The sequence below is a fragment of the Delphinapterus leucas genome, chromosome 8 (genome assembly GCF_059928025.1).
Source record: "Delphinapterus leucas isolate spDelLeu-1000000601 "Yukka" chromosome 8, BTC_Dleu_Yukka2, whole genome shotgun sequence".
Lineage (NCBI taxonomy): Eukaryota > Metazoa > Chordata > Mammalia > Artiodactyla > Monodontidae > Delphinapterus > Delphinapterus leucas.
The window spans coordinates 37,885,379-37,904,667 of NC_143136.1; the positions used below are offsets into that span (position 1 = coordinate 37,885,379).

Consider the following 19,289-nt stretch of genomic DNA (forward strand, 5'->3'; position numbering starts at 1 on the left):
GTTAGATATAGAAAACAAACTTGTGGTTACCAAAGGGAAGAGGGAAAGAGGGAGGAACAAATTAGGCGTATGGGATTAACAGATACAAACTGCTACATTTAAAATAGATAAGCAACAGGGATATACTGTATAGCACAGGGAATTATACCTGTTACCCGAAAACTGGTAGGTGTCAAGCCAAAATATACAACCAAGCCAAGATCAGGAGAAGGAAGGATTTATTACTTGCAGCAAGTAAGGAGAACATGGGGAATCTTTCCCAAAGCAGTGTTCCCCCGAACAGCAAAACTAGGGGAGTTTCAAGCTAAGGGTACATGTGTGTTCATGAAGGGGCTGGAGCAGAGGAGAATTCTGCATAGAATTGGGGGGAAGGTTAACCAGAGTCTAAGCTTTAGTTGATTGACGTCACAAGAGTCAGAAAAGGTCCATGTCATCATTCCTTAGGTTCTGACCAGGCTGAGGTCATAGCCTGTAGTTACCATACTCCACCTGGGTGGGGCCTTAGTTCCTGCAGAACTCAAAGATCTCTATAAGATTGTTATGGACATCCCTTGAGGAGGACCTAGGACTGTTTTGTTGCTGAATTCTTGTTTCATGACTGCTTTTCATTTGTTCCTGCATTCCTTTTTTCCCTTAAGGTCATTATTTGCTGAGACCTGTTCAAGGGCAAGCATTGCGGCCAGGCTTAGATCACAAAATGGCCTCTCTTATGTCAAGAAAGTTGTGCCTGGTTCTCTTTTCCTGGGGACCCCCCCAACCACCCTATCTGCTCGCATACTCATTATTTTGTAATAACCTATAATGGAATATAATCCACAAAAACACTAAATCACTGTCTGTACACCTGAAACTAACACAGTATTATAAAGCAACTAGACTTCAATAAAAACAAACAAATACATCCTGTTATCAGATTGCAGAAAGTTGTTTTCCCAGAGTGTCCTTTAGGTTAAGGTTGTTGGCTCCATTACCTTAGGCAAGATCCTACCACTGAGGTTTAAAGCTGTGTTACCATGGAAACATCAAGATGTGGTAATCTGATACCACTACCTTATTCAAGGGTTATTGTTATCTGCCCTGAAAACTTGCCAGAATCCCTTTTTAATCCTTATCACTATATAATTAACTATACAAATAGGCCCAATCCTTTTCAAAAAAATCAAGGTGAAAATTTACATTAAATTCTTCAGGGCAAATCTGGTAGAGGATCAAATTAGCTGAACAAGCAGCTAATATTGCTGACCTTAAAATAATCTCCAGAAGAAAATGGAAGGAGAAGCCAAAGTTCCCTCTGTTTGGCCACCTCAGATCAGCTCCCCTCTCCCCAGTAATAACCTGGGGTGGGCAGGGAAGGGGGAATGTGCATTTTAACAAGAATACAAGGTGATTCTGATGCACGTGCAGAAATATGGAATTATAACCTAACATTGAAAGAGAAAGCATTTTAGAACACAAGATAGAAGAAAAGTGTACACCCTCATTTATATCTCAGAAGACAGAATTTAAAGGCAGGGGCTTTTGGTACAATAAATCAAGTTATACTGTACAGAGAATATCAAATAGTCTAGTCATAGGGCTTCCCTGATGGTGCAGTGGTTGAGAATCTGCCTGCCAATGCAGGGGACACGTGTTCGAGCCCTGGTCTGGGAGGATCCCACATGCCGCAGAGCAACTGGGCCCGTGAGGCACAACTACTGAGCCAGCGCGTCTGGAGCCTGTGCTCCGCAACAAGAGAGGCCGTGATAGTGAGAGGCCCGCGCACCGCGATGAAGAGTGGCCCCCACTCGCCGCAACTAGAGAAAGCCCTCGCACAGAAACGAAGACCCAACACAGCCAAAAAAAAAAAAAATTCTAGTCATAAAGGACAAGATGTGAACAACAAAAAGAGAAAATCCTCTGCTCACTGTGGTGTCAGGCGCCCCGCCCCCTCTTCCATTTTCTGCAGCCCCTGAGGGAAAAGGCTCCTCAGCTCTGTGGTCACCACAGCTCAGAAGCACTAGAAGTCTTTGCAGTTATTTGAGACACTTAAGTGCACAAATAAGTTCCTCTAAGTCCCAAGTGGCAGCCAAGGCAGGAATTGCTTATTTATATACAGTAGAGGGAGAGTCGAGGGTTTCACGTTTGGTCCATTTTCATGACAGTCTCTTCCCTTTCTAATTTAACTTCTGTGGACACGGTATTATGTAATTCCATTGTGAGTTAAGCTTGTAGCATTCTTGCAGTGAGCAGCATTTTTATAAGGCCCACGTTTTTTAAGAAATAGTCAATTTGTCTATTACATATACTTCTAGTTACCACACTTCTTTGTCTGAACTTAAATTTCTAACATTTTGTCAGGAGGAGGGGTTGGGAGGAGCTAAACTGTGGAACTGCCTTTTTTTGTCTTTAACACGTGCACTGATAACTGAGAAACAAATGAAGGTCATAAGGCAAAGGAACTTTGTGACTAAGGACTAGCTTACAAAGGTGCAAGCTAAAATTTAATTTTATAATTCTACTTTTAAAAAGTAAAGTTTATTTCATATTTTAAAAATAAATTTATTTTTAATTTTTGGCTGCATTGGGTCTTCGTTGCTACTTGTGGGCTTTCTCTAGTTGCAGCGAGCGGGGGCTACTCTTCGTTGCGGTGCGCGGGCTTCTCACTATCACGGCCTCTCTTGTTGTGGAGCACGGGCTCTAGGCGCATCAGCTTCAGTAGTTGTGGCTCACGGGCTCTAGAGCACAGGCTCAGTAGTTGGTGGCACACTGGCTTAGTTGCTCCGCAGCATGTGGGATCTTCCCAGACCAGGACTCGAACCCGTGTCCCCTTCAGTGGCAGGCGGACTCCTAACCACTGCACCACCAGGGAAGCCCTACTTCATATTTTAAAAGCAGGATTTTACTCATTTATTTCTGAGTTGTGTTACTGAGCCAAGGGCTCATGTGCCCATGGTGCAGAAAGCCAAACTAACAGCGGATGTTTGCAGCAAAGGAAGAGTTTATTTGCAGGGTGCTAAGCAAGGAGAACATGCTCCAAAGACCCGAACTCCCCGATGGCTTTCAGGCAAGGGTTTTGTTTTGTTTTGTTTTTGCGGTACGCGGGCCTCTCACTGTTGTGGCCTCTCCCGTTGCAGAGCACAGGCCCCGGACGCGCAGGCTCAGCGGCCATGGCTCACGGGCCCAGCCGCTCCGCGGCATGTGGGATCTTCCCGGACCCGGGCACGAACCCGTGTCCTCTGCATTAGCAGGCGGACTCTCAACCACTGCACCACCAGAGAAGCCCACAGGCAAGGGTTTTAAAGACAGCGTTAGGAGAGAGGATTGTAGGGTGCATGATCAGCTCGTGGACCTTCTGATTGGTTGGTGGTGAGGTAACAGGGCGGTGTTTTGGGAATCTCAACCTTCTGGTTCCAACCAGTCTGGGGTCTCCCTGCTTGTGGTCAGCATGTGGCCACCATCCTCCACCTGGGTGGGGGGTCTTAATTTCTACAGAACAACTTAAAGATATGCATGAGATATCCCTTCTGGAGGAACTAAGAGTCCTGTGCCTCTTGTCCTGATCTTTAACTGCTTGTGTCTGATCTTTAGAACTCAGGAAAGACCTAGAAAACTAAAGCCTTTTGTTCTACAAACAAGAAAAAGGGGACACAGAGGGGCTTTTGTACCTGAGAAGGCCCCACAGGGTCCTGCTTGGTTTCAACCCCCTTTTTCTTTTCTTTTTTTTTACAGATTTTATTTATTTATTTGTTTGTTTGTTTTTTGGCTGCGTTGGGTCTTCATTGCTGGGCTCGGACTTTCTCTAGTTGGGGCAAGCGGGGGCTACTCTTTGTTGTGGTGCGCGGGCTTCTCATTGAGGTGGCTTCTCTTGTTGCAGAGCACGGGCTCTAGGTGCGTGGGCTTCAGTAGTTGCGGCATGTGGGCTTCAGTAGTTGTGGCATGTGGGCTTCAGCAGTTGTGGCTCGTGGGCTCTAGAGCACAGGCTCAGTAGTTGTGGCGCACAGGCTTAGTTGCTCTGTGGCATGTGGGATCTTCCCGGACCAGGGCTCGAAGCTGCGTCCCCTGCATTGGCAGGAGGATTCTTAACCACTGCGCCACCAGGGAAGCCCCCCTGCCCCTTTCCTTGATATGCCTCAATCCTGAGGGGAACAGGGTTGGCACAAGAAAACGAATGAAGTTTTGGGGAGAGAAATTAATCATAAACTCAGTAAGGGAACTCAGTTTTAAACCATGGCAATTAATTAACGTATAAGATGATGCAAAACTAATCAGAAAATACAAATTAACCTAACAATTTTGTTTTCTAATGGATTTTGAAGCCATAAATGGAATCTGTTTATAAGATTTTTATTTCACAAGTGACTAAGCACTTGCAAATAAGCCACTCATTTGAAACCAACTCAGTTTGTATTCAAACCGATTCACATTCTTGCATTTTATTTTAAACAAAGTTCTTTCAGTTCAACTCAAATATTTATTGAGTGCCTGGTATGTATAAGGCAATATTTTACCCGCTCAAGGGGCAGACCCTGGCTTCCAGGAACTCATAATCTACTTGGAGAGACAATACAGTCACAAATGACGAATGTGGAACAGTGGTCTAGAGCATATATTCTCAATAGAGGTGACATTACCACAAGGGGGTGAAAACTGGTTATGGGGGAGGTGAAAAAATCTTAGATATTACAAAGGTTTGTGGCTCTCCAAAAGGTCACAGTACATAGACAGATACATGGCATATCTTTGTTATTAAAATTTTATGGGGCAAGGGGAAGGAATTCGGGAGAAAATGTATAAAAAGGCTCCTTGGGGAAGCAATAATGAAAAAAGTTGAGTGTAAGGCAGGTGAATATGGTAGAGGACATTAGTGAAAGAGGAGAGGAGGTCTGTGGAGGCTGAGAAGTCTGAGGTGCAGGCACCGTTAAGAAAGAATAGAGCTTCCAAAAGTAGTTTTAGAGAGAATATTTCTGGTGGCAGATAGGGCTAACCAGGAACAATAACTAGGTGTCATCTCGCACAGTAGCACTGGTCTGTGGGTAGTGGCTGCCTAAACACCATAAAAACAAGGATTCTAAAACCAGGATCAGCAGAAAAGAATGTGATCAGTTAATGATGTCTGCTATGAGCACAGAAGATGTAAAGTGGAAGTATGAATACCACAAAGTATCTCCTCTTTCTGGCAACCATAAGCACATAGCAGAGTCAGCAAAGTGCAGGATATATTCAAGGAAAAGTAGGTACAGGTGAATGAATTCTTAAAGACCTCTCCTAATTTAAAACTCATAGGTCTAACAAAAAAGAAACAGACTCACACAGATACAGAGAACTAGTGGATACCAGTAGGGAGAGGGGAGGGCGAGGGGGAAGGGGAGGGGGAGGGGGAGGGGCAAGATAGAGGTAGGGGATTAAGAGGTACAACTACGATGTATAAAATAAATAAGTTGCAAGGATATATTGTACAGCACAAGGAATATAGCCAAGTTATTTTATAATAACTATAAATGGAGTATAGCCTTTAAAAATTGTGAATCACTATGTTGTACACCTGAAACTTATATAATATTGTACATCAACTATACCTCAATTTAAAAAAAATAGAATTCAAGACAGATTTTACCAAAACAATAAATGTAAAAGGGGAGGGAGAATTTTTATCATGTATAAATCCACAACCATTCTCCTACATATCAGCATTACATATACTCTTAAAACAATTTTGTTAACAAAACACACATATAGAAAGTGCATAAAACACAAATGTGCATAATTATAATTATACAAACCCTTGTGTAATTACCACCGGGCAAGACAGAGAATATTGCTGGCACCCTAGAAGTACCCCATGTGTTTCCCTATCACACCCACTCCCTTCACGCAGAGGCAATATTACCCCAACTTTTAAGATAATCACTTCCTTATTTTGCCTAATAGTCTTACCACTCACCTTTGAATCCCTAAACAGTACGATTTAGTTTTGCCTATTTTGAATTTTTAAAAATGGAATTATATATATTCGTCCACATGTTGCCTCTTTCACTTAACATTGTAAGATTACAAACAACTATGTATAAAACAAATAAGCAACAAGGATATATTGTGCAGCACAGGGAAATATAGCCACTATTTTGTAGTAACTTTAAATGGAGTACAACCTATAAAAATATTGAATTGCTATGTTGTACACCTGAAACTAACATAATATTGTCATATAATCAACTATACTTCAATAAATAAAATAATAAAATTTTAAAAATTAAATTAAAAAAAAAAGCATTGTAAGATTTACCCATGTTGTGTGTAGGTATGAGTTTCTCAAGGGTGTAGACCAGGAAGTGGAATTGGTGGCTCACAGGGCACTTCTTTAGCTTTATTAGATACAAATGCCAGACTCTTTCCAAGGTGAATATTGCAGCTTACTCTCCCACCAGCAGGATGTGAAAGTTCCCATTGCTCCAACAAAAAATTGGTCATACTTTTAAATTTTGTCATTCTGGTAACTGTATAGATAGTATGATCTCAGGGTGGTTTTAGTTTGTATTTACCAAATTGCTACTAAAATTGAGTGCATTTTCATATGTCTATTGACCACTGAGATTTTTCTTTTGTCAAGTACCTGTTTAAATCTTTTGCCCACATTTAAAATTGTACTTATAGGAGTTTTTAAATAGATGTTGGATGAAACTTATTTGCTACGTGTGTTGCAATGATCTCTCTGATTCTGTGGCTTGTCTTTTTACTCTTTATGATGTCTTTCGATTAGCAGAAGTTTTAAATTTTAAAATATGCAAATATATCAATGTTTACCCTTTTTGGTGTATTGTTTAAGAAATCTCTCCCTTCACTGAAGCAATGGGGGGAGGCAAGGAGTGAATTGTTTTTAAATTTGGGTATAATATGGAACATTTTAATTTTTTTTAATTAACATAAAATTCTGTAAGCTAGGGTTGTTATAGGCTGATGTGCCTGAGTAATACGTTTTGTGAGGAGAAGGAAGAGCTAAATCTTAAAAGATTCATACTGAGTGTCAATGAGCTTCGCAGAGGTAAAAAGACCTAGGGAGCCTTTTGTCTTCTCTATTCTTGTGTCCCCTTTCCCTTGACTATTTTCTCTGGAAGATATTCTTAATTCTGAGATATTTTCCTCCCACTTAACCCACCCCACATTTCATTAAACGAATGGAGGAACTGGAGGAAAATCCCATTTGCTGTGCTCCTTCCAGTGACAGGCACGGTAGAGGCTCTTCATACACACTGACTTATTTAACCATCACAAAGGCCCTGATAGGAAATGTAAGAGAATTTTGAAACTTTGCCAAAGTCACCAGCCATGAGGTGGTATCGTCGGCTATTGTAGTGTCAACTGGAAAAAAAAAACCCAACATGACATGAGAGCTGTGAGTTTCAGTTTTATTTGGGGACTTACTAAGGACACTAGCCCAGGATACAGTCTCTCAAAGAGCTCTGAGGAACTGTTCCCAAGAGGTGAGGCGGGCAGGTCAGTATATATTTGTGGTTTTGGAGAAGAGTCGCGTGCAATCAGGCACACATCAGGTGGAAGGTTAGTCATGAGGAGCAGGTATCTCAGTTAATGACGTTAGATCTTTTCTAAGTATGGGAAGATGTGAGAATCCAGGTTCATAAAAAAATTTCTCCTGAAATATTTCTAGCTATGTAAGGGCTTGTTTTTCCAGAGCACCGAGTGCCTTCACCGGAATTCCTTTCACGGTGAATTGTAGGTTAGTGGCTGCAGTGGCTAATGAGTTGATTCTTGTAGAACTGGGTGGTGGGCAACATTCTTTGTTTTACAGTAGAGTTGAGACTTGAACCCAGGGCTCATCTGGTTCCAAAGCCACTGCCCTTTCAAGTATCCTCCCAGCCTCCCAAATAAACCAGCCTGTTCTATACACCGCTAGTCCCTACCTGTGTCATAAATGATGTCTCCTGATGATTCAAGTTGTTCCCAAAAGTTAGGATATATTTCATAACAAGTCTTTTCTTCTAATCAGAGATTGAGTCAAACTAAAATAAGATTAGACTAGAAGCAGTCTTTTAAAAATAAAGATAAAAAAGAAGCAGTCTCTCATTACCACTTTGTGGGAAGATTTGCGGTTTCTCAAAATTCAATAGTATCAGTAAGTTTGGGGTTTTCAAATTGTGTGGGGTTGACCACTAGGGCCAGAGTTTCAATGTTGCATTTGTTTTCCAGAAAAGGAGCTCAGCATAAAATGCAGCTAATAGTGAGGTTTTGTTTGGGTTTTTTGCATAATAAAAGTCGTAACTGAGCAACATTAACTACAGACACTCCTCTCCATAAATCCATGGAGATTCTGTGAAAAGCATTTCAGAGAAATCCAAACCCCAAGTAGTCTTTGGCAAGGGGTAATTTGCCATGATGGTAGTTAAATAAGGAGAATATTGAGTAGCTGACTACAAAGAAGCATCTGAAAATGAAAATAGCTGTGGCTGAAGTCCCTCAATGGAAAGTGTATATAAAATTTCTCACACGTGGCAGCCCACACTGGTCTCTTCTTTTTATGAGACAAATTTGACAGTGCATACCAAGGAGCTTAAATCATACCCTTTTGGCCTAATAATCCCACTCCTGAGAATTTATCTCAAGGAAATAAGTCATAAAGAATAAGGAAGACTGTACATATTTTTATAACAGCCTTATTTATAATTAGCAGAAAACTGGAAACAGCCTAATTTTACAATAATAAAGGAAAGGCTTAGTACATTTTGGTATCTTAATTCTTTGGGATATCATGCAGCTATTAAGAATATCATCCTACTGTACAAACAAGAAAAAGGATAAGCATAGAATACAGAATGCAAATAGGCAGAAGTTATAGACATGCAGAAATACACATGTTGATAAAGAGTAGGAGGTGACACAAAGAGATGAAACTAAGTATGTTAGCACAGTGAGATGACAAGCTTTAAACATTAAAATTTTCTTTTGTGGGGCTTCCCTGGTGGCGCAGTGGTTGGGAGTCCGCCTGCCGATGCAGGGGGCGCTGAGCCTGCGCGTCCGGAGCCTGTGCTCCGCAACGGGAGAGGCCACAACAGTGAGAGGCCCGCGTGCCGCAAAAAAAAAAAAAAAAAAAATTTCTTTTGTAACGACCATAATTAGTTTTCAGGGAATTTTTTCCCCCTGTTTTATCTGCTGCAACTTATATAGAATCATATTTCCTAATTATTGTTGGATCAGAAGATTATTCTACAAAGGACACATGGGGAACATTCTAGCCAAGTGTGAAATATAGAGAGAATTACTAATTTACAAATACTAATGCTATTGTTTTAATTTGCAGTGAAGGGAATTTGGCTACAAAGCAGGTTGTGTTCCTTCAGAGACCAGTTATGTGGAATTCAGCCACTCAAACACCGGAAGTGAGTAAAATTGATGCTTTATGAACTAAATGTTACACTGAAGCATTTAATCCTTAAACTCTCTTTGTAATTCTAAATGGTGAACAGATGAGGAAGTGTGGAGTTGATAAGGAAACAGTCTTCTGAACCAGCATATAACAAGGGAAATGTGCCAGCAAACAGGCATGTGAGACAGTTCTGAAGGGGATCAGAATATTACTCTAAAATATGCCACTTGGGCATAAGGGTTACTATTTTGAGCTAAAGGCAATTAAAAAACAGCAGACACAGGAGGACCTCTCTACCCTCTCCCTTTCTGACAAAAGCAGAGCATAAATTTCCCTTTTAAAAGGTGACAGAAATTTCCATTTGTAAAGTTGCCTCCCTCTCCTGTACCAGAGATGACTCTTATCACTGGAAACAACACAGACTGTAGTCCCCACAAACAAACCTTACTAAAGCCTTCTTTTCCCTTAGTTTCCCCAAATACTTGCCTTCCCACAATCTGCTGCCCCTAGAAGCCCAAACCCCTTTTCCTTTGTCTAGTCACTTCACCACAATTTATCACCCCTTGTAAAATGATATATAATCTCCCGGTCTAACTGCCTGTTTGGGTTTTCACTTCTCTGTGCAGCCCCCATGTGCATCCAAAACAAACCTTTTCTCCTATTAATCTTTTTTTTTAGTTTAATTTGCTGGTCTGAGAGACTGAACATAAGACGATAGAGAAGTTTTTTCCTCTCCACAGTTATAAGCCTTATAAGTGAATGTGCATGATATCTGTGAGATCTTGTCTATCTTGACTTCTGACAGCACTTTTGTATTGTCTCCTCAAGGTCATAATTTTTCAGCCCTTTGCTGAAGGGCTATACTGAGCCTCAAGTCACCTTATCCTTAATAGACCCCTACTAGATGCACACCTAGAATAGTATCATTGAATGAAGCAATCTGTGCATTAATTAATTAAAGCATAACCTTCAAAACAGGAAGTTTGCAAATAGACCAGAAAATTATTTGAAGTGATTCTTTTTCTGTATATCAAGAAAATACTGTTTTAGAAAACTTTAAAGTTTTCTAAACTAGCAAAGATAGACTGACAGTGTATGTAATGCAGCCGTGCTACGTTGTCTCACATTAATTTTGGAAAGACTCTAGCTGGCTCCATAGGTAAGCAGGTAGAGAGGTGGAAAGGTGGATAGGATATTCCTCCCACGGGAGGAGAGCAGAGTGATCAAGTACACAGATTTTAGAAAGACTGGATTAGAGCCCACAGGTGAGCAGGGCCTCCCAACCCCAGTGAGAGTGGCTCAAGTTCACGAGTTCATTAAGAAATATTCGGTTAAGAAGAAGCAAGGTGGATCTATGTAAAGAATGGCCAGAAAAGGTTTTCATTCTTCTTTCTCCTTCCCCAAAGCAACTTCTCACCATGCTACAGCCTTTTCTTTTCGCTTTCTTTTTTTTTTTAAACATTCTGCACACAGCCATCATTTTTGAGAAAGATCAACAGAATTCACAGCCTCATGGGATTTTGACTAACTGAGAGCCCTGGAATTGGTGTTTGTGAAGATATAAGACCCAAATTCAGCTGCTTCATGGTCTCCTTTCTTAGGGTTAGATATCAGTTCTCTGATTCCCTGAAAATATTTGAGCTTTTTTTGTTTAACTTTAAATACCATTCAGTAGTCTAGTGGTAGCTTTTCTTTGGGTAATCTTTATATTTATATCCATTGTAATATAAAATTTCTGGCTCATTTATATAATAGTAAGGAAGTACATAAATGGTCAGTTTTCATCAATGAGAAGCCCAGGAGTAATATATTTTATAGCTTAGAATTCTACTTCTAAATGGATTTACTATTTCTTCCTTTGATAAATCTTTAATTTTCCTAGCAGGAAATCTCAGGATATTGAGATTATTTCAAGGCAGAACATGTAGGTGGTTCAGTCTGGAGCTGAAGTATGTAATAGCTATAATAGAAAACCAATTTGTAAATTCTTTTAATTCTCTCTAGTGGAAATAATTTGTTATTTTATCTCGAGAAGGTAGTAGACTATCAGTATTGCCATAGAGTTAATTTAGCTATCTCATATATATTTTGTGAAAGTTATACATTTATAACATGCCTTGAAAAAAATTTTTATGTATTGTAGGTCTGTAATGGCGCTATCCTTTGCTTGTACCTTGAAATCAGTTGTTGTTTGGGAGGGGCTGATAAGGGTATTGCTTCATTTAAAAAGGTTTTCAAAGAATTATTTCAAATGTGTTTAGTTCTTTTTTATTTTTTTATTATTTATTTATTTAAAGATTATTTATTTATTTGGCTGAACCGGCTCTTAGGCGGCAGGTGGGCTGCTTAGTTGCTCCTTAGTTGAACTCTTAGTTGCGGCATGCATGCGGGATCCAGTTCCCTGACCAGGGATCGAACCCGGGCCCCCTGCATTGGGAGCGTGGAGTCTTATCCACTGTGCCACCAGGGAAGTCCCTAGTTCTTTTTTAAAAACATAAATTATTTTATTTTATTTTTGGTTGCGTTGGGCGCGCAGGCTTTTCTCTGGTTGTGGCGAGTGGGGGTTTCTCTTGTTGCGGAGTACAGGTTCTAGGCGCGTGGGTTTCAGTAGTTGTGGCTCATGGGCTCTAGAGCGCAGGCTCAGTAGTTGTGGCGCACGGGCTTAGTTGCTCCGCGGAATGTGCGATCTTCCTGGGCCAGGGATCGAACCCGTGTCGCCTGCATTAGCAGACAGATGCCTAACCACTGTGCCACCAGGGAAGCCCAAAGGTGTTTAGTTCTAAAAACCAGTTGGTGGAAATTTGATACAATTACAAACATTGCCCTAGGATCGTTAATGAGTTTTCAGTAAAATGATAAATTTCACGGGCTGGTAGAAACTGATCTAGGGTTTAAGCCTTGAAAAAAAAAGCCCTCTCTTTTACTGAGATTAATGTCAAGATATATAAGACTTTTTGTAGTCAGTTGCACTCAACATAGAACAGTACTTTTATGTTAAGCAAAGCCATTTCATGCCTCTGTATAGGGGAGGGAATTGAGAATCACATGATGAAGAAAGCATATTGTTGGAATTTTTTCTTCTGAAGTTATAAAGACCTTTACGTTTGGAATTTGTTTATAGTCCACAAATATGTTTTTATACAATATTCTAGATAGCTTGAGAATTTTTTTAAATAGGGAAAATATCAATTCAAAATATTTATACTCCCAATTACTGCCTCAATTTTCTTTAAGCTATTGAAAGATAGTTTGTTTTAGGAAAATTAGAAAAATTTTAGAAAAAAATTAATAGGAGGAAATCTTCTGAACTGGAGCTAAGCTAAGAGTTCTTAGACATGACACCAAAAGCATAATTCATTTTAAAAAATTGATAAATTAGACCTTATCAAAATTTAAAACTTTTGCTCTGTGAATAACACTAAGAAAATAATAGAAAAGCCACAGACTGGGAGGAAAAAAAAACTGTGCAAATCACGTATATGACAAAGGACTTGTATCCAGAAGGTATCAAGAACTCTCAAAACTTAAAGAATAAATAAACAACGCAGGTAAAAAATAGTTAAAAGTCTTGGACATCTAACCAATGAGGATATGTAGATGAGAAATAAGCACATAAAAAAAATTTAAATCATTAGTCATCAAGGGAAATGCAAATGAAAACCATGATGAGGCACTACCATACATCTACTAGAATGACTAAGATTAAAAAATATTGACAGTACTAAGAACTAGCAAGGATGAGGAGCAATCAGAACTATCACACGCTGCTGGTAGGGATGCAAAATGGTGCACCTGCTCTGGAAAAGAGTTTGGCAGCTTCTTATGGGGTTAAACACACACTTACATACGACCACCGATCCCACTCTTGGGCATTTACCCTAGAGAAATAAAAATTTTTGTTCACACAAAAAGCTACACATAAGTGTTTATATGTTCTATTCATAATCTCCAAAAACTGGAAAAAATCCAAATGTGTTCAGCAGGTGTATGGATAAACGGCTGTGGTACTTCCATACAATGAAATACTACTCAGAAATAAAAACAAATGCACTCCTCATATGCACAATGGCGTGGATTAATCTCAAAAAGCATGCTGATTAAAAGAAGCCAGTCTCAGGGAGTTCCCTGGTGGTCCAGTGGTTAGGTCTTGGCACTTTCACTGACGGGGCCTGGGTTCAATCCCTGGCTGGGGAGCTAAAATCCTGCAAGCTGTATGGCACAGCCAAAAAAAAAAAAAAAAAAGCCAGTCTCAAAAGGTTACAGACTGTACTATTCTTTTTTTTTTTTTAATTAATTAATTTATTTATTTTTGGCTGCATTGGGTCTTTGTTGCTGCATGCGGGCTTTCTCTAGTTGTGGCGAGCAGGGGCTACTCTTCATTGTGGTGCGTGGGCTTCTCATTGCAGTGGTTTCTCTTGTTGCAGAGCACGGGCTCTAGGAGCTTGGGCTTCAGTAGTTGCAGCACGCGGGTTCAGTAGTTGCAGCACTTGGGCCCTAGAGCGCATGGACTTCAGTAGTTGCGGAGTGTGGGCTCAGTAGTTGTGGCTCGCGGGCTCTGGAGAACAGGCTCAGTAGTTGTGGCGCATGGGCTTAGTTGCTCCGAGGCATGTGGGATCTTCCAAAACCAGGGATCGAATCCATGTCCCCTGCATTGGCAGGCAGACTCTCAACCACTGCACCACTAGGGAAGTCCCTGTGCTATTCTATTTATATGACATCCTCAAAAAGACAGAACTGTACTGTGGATAACAGATCATGTCTTGCCAGGGATTTGGGGTTTGGGGAAGGGTGTGATAAAGGGATAGCATGGGGGGTTTTGAGCAGGATAATAGAACTGTTCTGTGTCCTGATTGTGATTTGTACACAAATTTATATACATGTATTAAAATTCATAGAACTTTACACTTTTACATATTTACTTTTAAATTTAAAATTTAAAAGATTGTATGCTTTATAATTTTATTTTTTTAATTTAAAAATAAAATAAAAATGTTATGAAAGATTGCATGCTTTATAAATCACATAGGCTATATTTTTTATACCTTTGTCCTTCAGTAAAAACTCTCCTTGGATAATGGAATTTTTATGAAGTATAATGAGATTGTTAACCTCCATTTCCTCTACATGAGGCTCTGTAGTATAAATAAAGCAAGGTTCTTTTTTTTTGGGCGGGGGGGGCTCTCACTGTTGTGGCCTCTCTTGTTGCGGAGCACAGGCTCCGGACGCGCAGGCTCAGCGGCCATGGCTCACGGGCCCAGCCGCTCCGCGGCATGTGGGATCTTCCCAGACCGGGGCACGAACTCGTGTCCCCTGCATCGGCAGGCGGACTCTCAACCACTGCACCACCAGGGAAGACCCGAAAGCAAGGTTCTTTTTATCTTGCTCTTCTTTTTATCTGTTTAAAAATTTTTTTCTTTATTTTGAGGGGAGGGCTCTTGATAGACTCAAGGAAGTGATAGCTATGCTAAGCAGGGTAAGAGACTCTGACCAGGATTTTACCTCCATCTATTAAATGTTCTCAATTTTTCTTCCAAGATCTTCTTTCTTAACTTTTCTGTTTCTTTGAAGACTCAAGTAAAAAACTCATCAGATTTTTCTATTACCTAAAAATCTTTATTTCAGTTAAATTCTTCAGCCCATTTCCCTTTGATAATTATTTATAAGAAACAACAGGTCATTTAAAAGTATTTAGTTTCCACTGACTCAGAGTAGGGTTTCCATCCAGTGGTGTTCTTAGGGTTAGACAACAAACCATGAAAGGGATTCCAGGGAATGGGTGTGTGTGTGTGTGTGTGTGTGTGTGTGTGTGTGTGTATGTGTGTGTGTGTGTGTATGTGTGTGTGTGTGTGTGTGTGTGTGTGTGTGTGTACAAACAGCTTCTGCCAGGCTGTCCAAGCCTCCGTGTCCTCATCTGTAAAATGGACAATGTTAGTACCTACCACAGGGTTGGGAGGAGGAAACTGAAGAAAAAATCCAGAAACTCCTAATGACCCTCCATTTTCTCCAGCTAAAAAATACCTTCAGCTAATATGTAGGAATGTAGTGCATTGATGCTTTTTGACGTTCAAAAAAACACACATGAACATATATATGTTCATATTTATATATATATATAAAGCAAATATGGCAAAATATTAACAAGTTTTGAACTAGGTACATTGTAGTATCCTTTAAACTTTCTGTATATTTGAAATTTTTCATAATTGGAAAGTTGGGAAAAATTAAGCTAAAAAGCATTAGTTGCCAAAATTTTTTTTCTGTTAGTTATTAAGTGGTAACTAATTAGTTACTAAGATGCTATGCCAAAAAGACCAATTAGAATGATTTAAATACAACAGAAGGGTCTCTCTCATAATTATCTAAAGATGGGCAGGCAATCCAGGGTGGGCAAAACTCTGCCTCATGACTGGTCAGCTCTGCCACCCTCAACATTTGGCTTCTGCCTCTGGACCCAGGACTGCTTCTTCACTCATTGCTGTGTCCAGCCAGCAAGAAGTAGGAAATTCCAGGCATGCTTCTAAGGCACTGACCCCCAAGTCACAGACATATTTCTTCTCACATCCCGTTGGCCTGAACTTTATGTCACCACAAGCATCTGCAAGGGAGGCTGGGAAATGTAATTGGGGCAACCATGTGCTGGTACCATAGTGAAATACTACATGCCCAGCTAAAAATTGCAAGGCATTGGTGGTGAGGTGGGTGCAGAGTTCTGTTATTAAAAGAAAGATAGAGAGAATAGACCCTGGGAGACAGGAGTTAAATTTAAATGGTTCCAATTTACATTTGTTTTTCTCCTTTAGAGAAGCTTTGCATTCAAATTATTTCCTTATCTTTAAAATGTATCTCAAAACGAATGATTTCAAGTGGTAAAGACTTCTTGGGCACATCTATTGAATAATTTCTCTAATACAAACCCAGAAGTGAAGGAGCTGCAGTCACAGAAATGTTCTGAATTAGATCTTTTGAAGGTAACTATAAATAAAATCACATGGGGACTTCCCTGGTGGCACAGTGGTTAAGAGGCCGCCTGCCGATGCAGGGGACCTGGGTTTGAGCCCCGGTCCGGGAAGATCCCACATGCCGCAGAGCAACTAAGCCCGTACGCCACAACTGCTGAGCCTGTGCTCTAGAGCCCGCGAGCGACAACTACTGAGCCCATATGCCACAGCTACTGAAGCTTGTGTGCCTAGAACCTGTGCTCTGAAACAGGAGAAGTCACTGCAGTGAGGGGCCCGCTCACCGCAACAAAGAGTAGCCCCCCCCAGACACAGCTAGAGAAGGCCTGTGTGCAGCAACAAAGACCCAACGCAGCCAAATATAAATAAATTCATAAATTAAAATAATAATAATAAAAAAATAAAATCACATGAATACTAAGAAATATTTAACATATACATTAATTTCTTTCCTTACTGCATGGTAAGATAATTATTTAATCAAACTTTGTTCTTACTTTCCCAGTCATTTGAAATTATTGGAAAGTCATAGGGTCATATTTCATTCACTAGCCGTTAGTATCCTCAAGTGAAATCTAATTTGGTGCCAGTATAAATAGAAGATGTCAGGTACCTCAAAGAGCATCATGTATAGATAAAAATGAAAGCATTTTGCTTTTATCATTAATGAAGTCCTTCATCTAGGGAATGCTTTTCACTCAAAGCAAATGGGCTTCTTACTGGTGTGGGCAGAAGGGACGAGGGATCAACTGCAGCCATAGGGCAGTGTTCAGGCTGGAGAGCAGCCCTCTTCTGGGCCACCCACACTTGTTTCCACATGACTTATTGGTGTCCCTTGGGGTGTAAGGGACAGAAACCCTGCTCAGATTAGCCTATGTCCATAAGGGAATTTATTGGCTTCTAGGTGGGAAGGATTCTGGCATAGCTCATAATATCAAAGAGACAGCTACCAAAAACAGTGCCTCAGGGACTGATTCCAGAGATTCAACAGCCCCAGGATGTTCTGTTTGTTTCAGCTTCTACATATGTATGTGCAGAGGGCTTCTTATGAGGTGAGTATGGCCACCTCATCAAAAAGAAAGAACTTCTTGAAATAACTCAGACAGAGAAAGACAAATACTGTATGTTATCACATGTGGAATCTAAAAAATAAAACAAACAAATGAATATAACAAAAAGAAGCACACTCACAGATATAAAGAACAAACCAGTGGTTACCAGAGGGGAGAGGAAAGGAGGGGGAGGGGCAGGATAGGGGTAGGGGGTTAAGAGGTACAAACTACTATGTATAAAATAAATAAGCTACAAGGATATATTGTACAGCACAGGGAATATAGCCAATATTTTATAATGACTTTAAATGGAGTATAATCTATAAAAATATTGAATCACTGTTTTACACCTGAAACTAATATAATATTGTAAATCAATTATACTTCAATTTTTAGAAAGAACTTCTTTATCCTAGAGTCAATATAGCAATCCCAGGGAAGGACTCTGATTGGATCTGATTGGGTCACATGCCCACACTGCAGTAGAGAGGAAGGTGGATAGGAAAGCTAGCTGGAAAGATGGTTGTCCACGACACCTTTTTCCCTTCCCAGGTTTGAATGATTTTGACAGCCCCAAGCTTGGATGACTCAGGAACATATTCTGTGAGCAAGAAGGGTCGGGGTTTCTCTGCATGATTCAAAAGCTCAGACTCTTCTAACTGGTACTGGAGTCACACTTAGTCTTACAGTGACTTCCTATTCCTCTTTCAACCCTGAGACACACAAGGAAGAGAAATCCTGAATGTCCACTCCATGTTTTTATTACTTTATAAACCATATTTTTTAGCTACTCTTCCACTCTATCCATCATAACACTGTCCAAGACAATGCAAAGTCTTATGATTGCTGGTATAATTCTGACTTTGTTCTTTTACTTTTGTTTTTAAGATGTCAACAGTGGAAAATGAAAGATACATTGGTAGGACAGCCTAACTGAAACTGGTTTGTCACTGAGTCTCGTGTATTTGAAATGGGTCATTCATTTTTAGTAAATGAGGATGATTCTCAGAAGTTGATTGATTTTATCGAAGGGTAGCATTAGATCTGCATGCAACTCTTGGTAGAATCTGCTCTCATTCTACAGTGAAAATATCAGAAGAAAGTGAGAACCTATATGAATAAGTCTGGCAATGTTGCATGAAAAATCTCTTCATTGACATAGTGAAATACTCAAAATATAGTGAGTGTTAAGTGCAAAAGTGAGCTAGCTGTACACATCCATGTGTGCATATGCAAATACATAGTAAAACATGCCAAATTTAAACAGTGGTATCTCTGTGAGATGGGATTGTGGGTGGGTTTTGCTTTTTTCTTTATTTTTGCCTGGTTTTCGACACTGAGCGTGTACTATTTTTGTAATTGGAAACTTTTATTTGAGAAACATACAAATCTTTGACCACAAATCTACTCATATTTTTGCAGAGCAGATAATGTGAAAAAAATAAGGTAAGACACTCCGGCTCCAGTTCAAAGCCAGCTACTCCCTGACCTTGGACAAATACCATCTTCCTTCTGGGTCTTACCTCTGTACAATGAGGGAATAAAGTAGATGATCTCCAAGGACTTGGTCAGGCTTCAGTCTCCTACACTCTAAGTTATAAGAACATTGCAATTTGATTTGTTGGAAAAGCTATTATTTCATGTAGAGTGAGGGAGGCGACATCATCGCTGAACATGTATTTATTAAAAGTCACTTGGTAAAAAAAGAAAAGAGTTTGTTCTGAAATCTTTTATAGAGTTAGGTATTTTGTCAGCTTCTAATATTTAAATTTTAGTGGCTGTTTACTTATTAATACTTATTTAAAAGTGAATTACTGTCACTATCTTATTATTCTGAATAATACCCAATTTTTATTAAGAAAATTCTCATTGAGTATGTGAGAGCTGACCTCTATTGGCTGATGTACAAGAAGGAATTTATTGCAA

General features: G+C 39.9%; 1 protein-coding gene across 1 annotated transcript in view; it reads left to right on the forward strand.

Moving 5' to 3' along the window:
- RFTN2 (raftlin family member 2) overlaps positions 1 to 19,289 on the forward strand; it is a 62,888-nt gene that overhangs the window by 37,836 nt on the left and 5,763 nt on the right. The window contains exon 8 of the mRNA XM_022567324.2: positions 9,290 to 9,368. Within this exon, the coding sequence (XP_022423032.1) occupies positions 9,290 to 9,368 (79 nt within the window). The remainder of the gene's footprint in view (positions 1 to 9,289; positions 9,369 to 19,289) is intronic.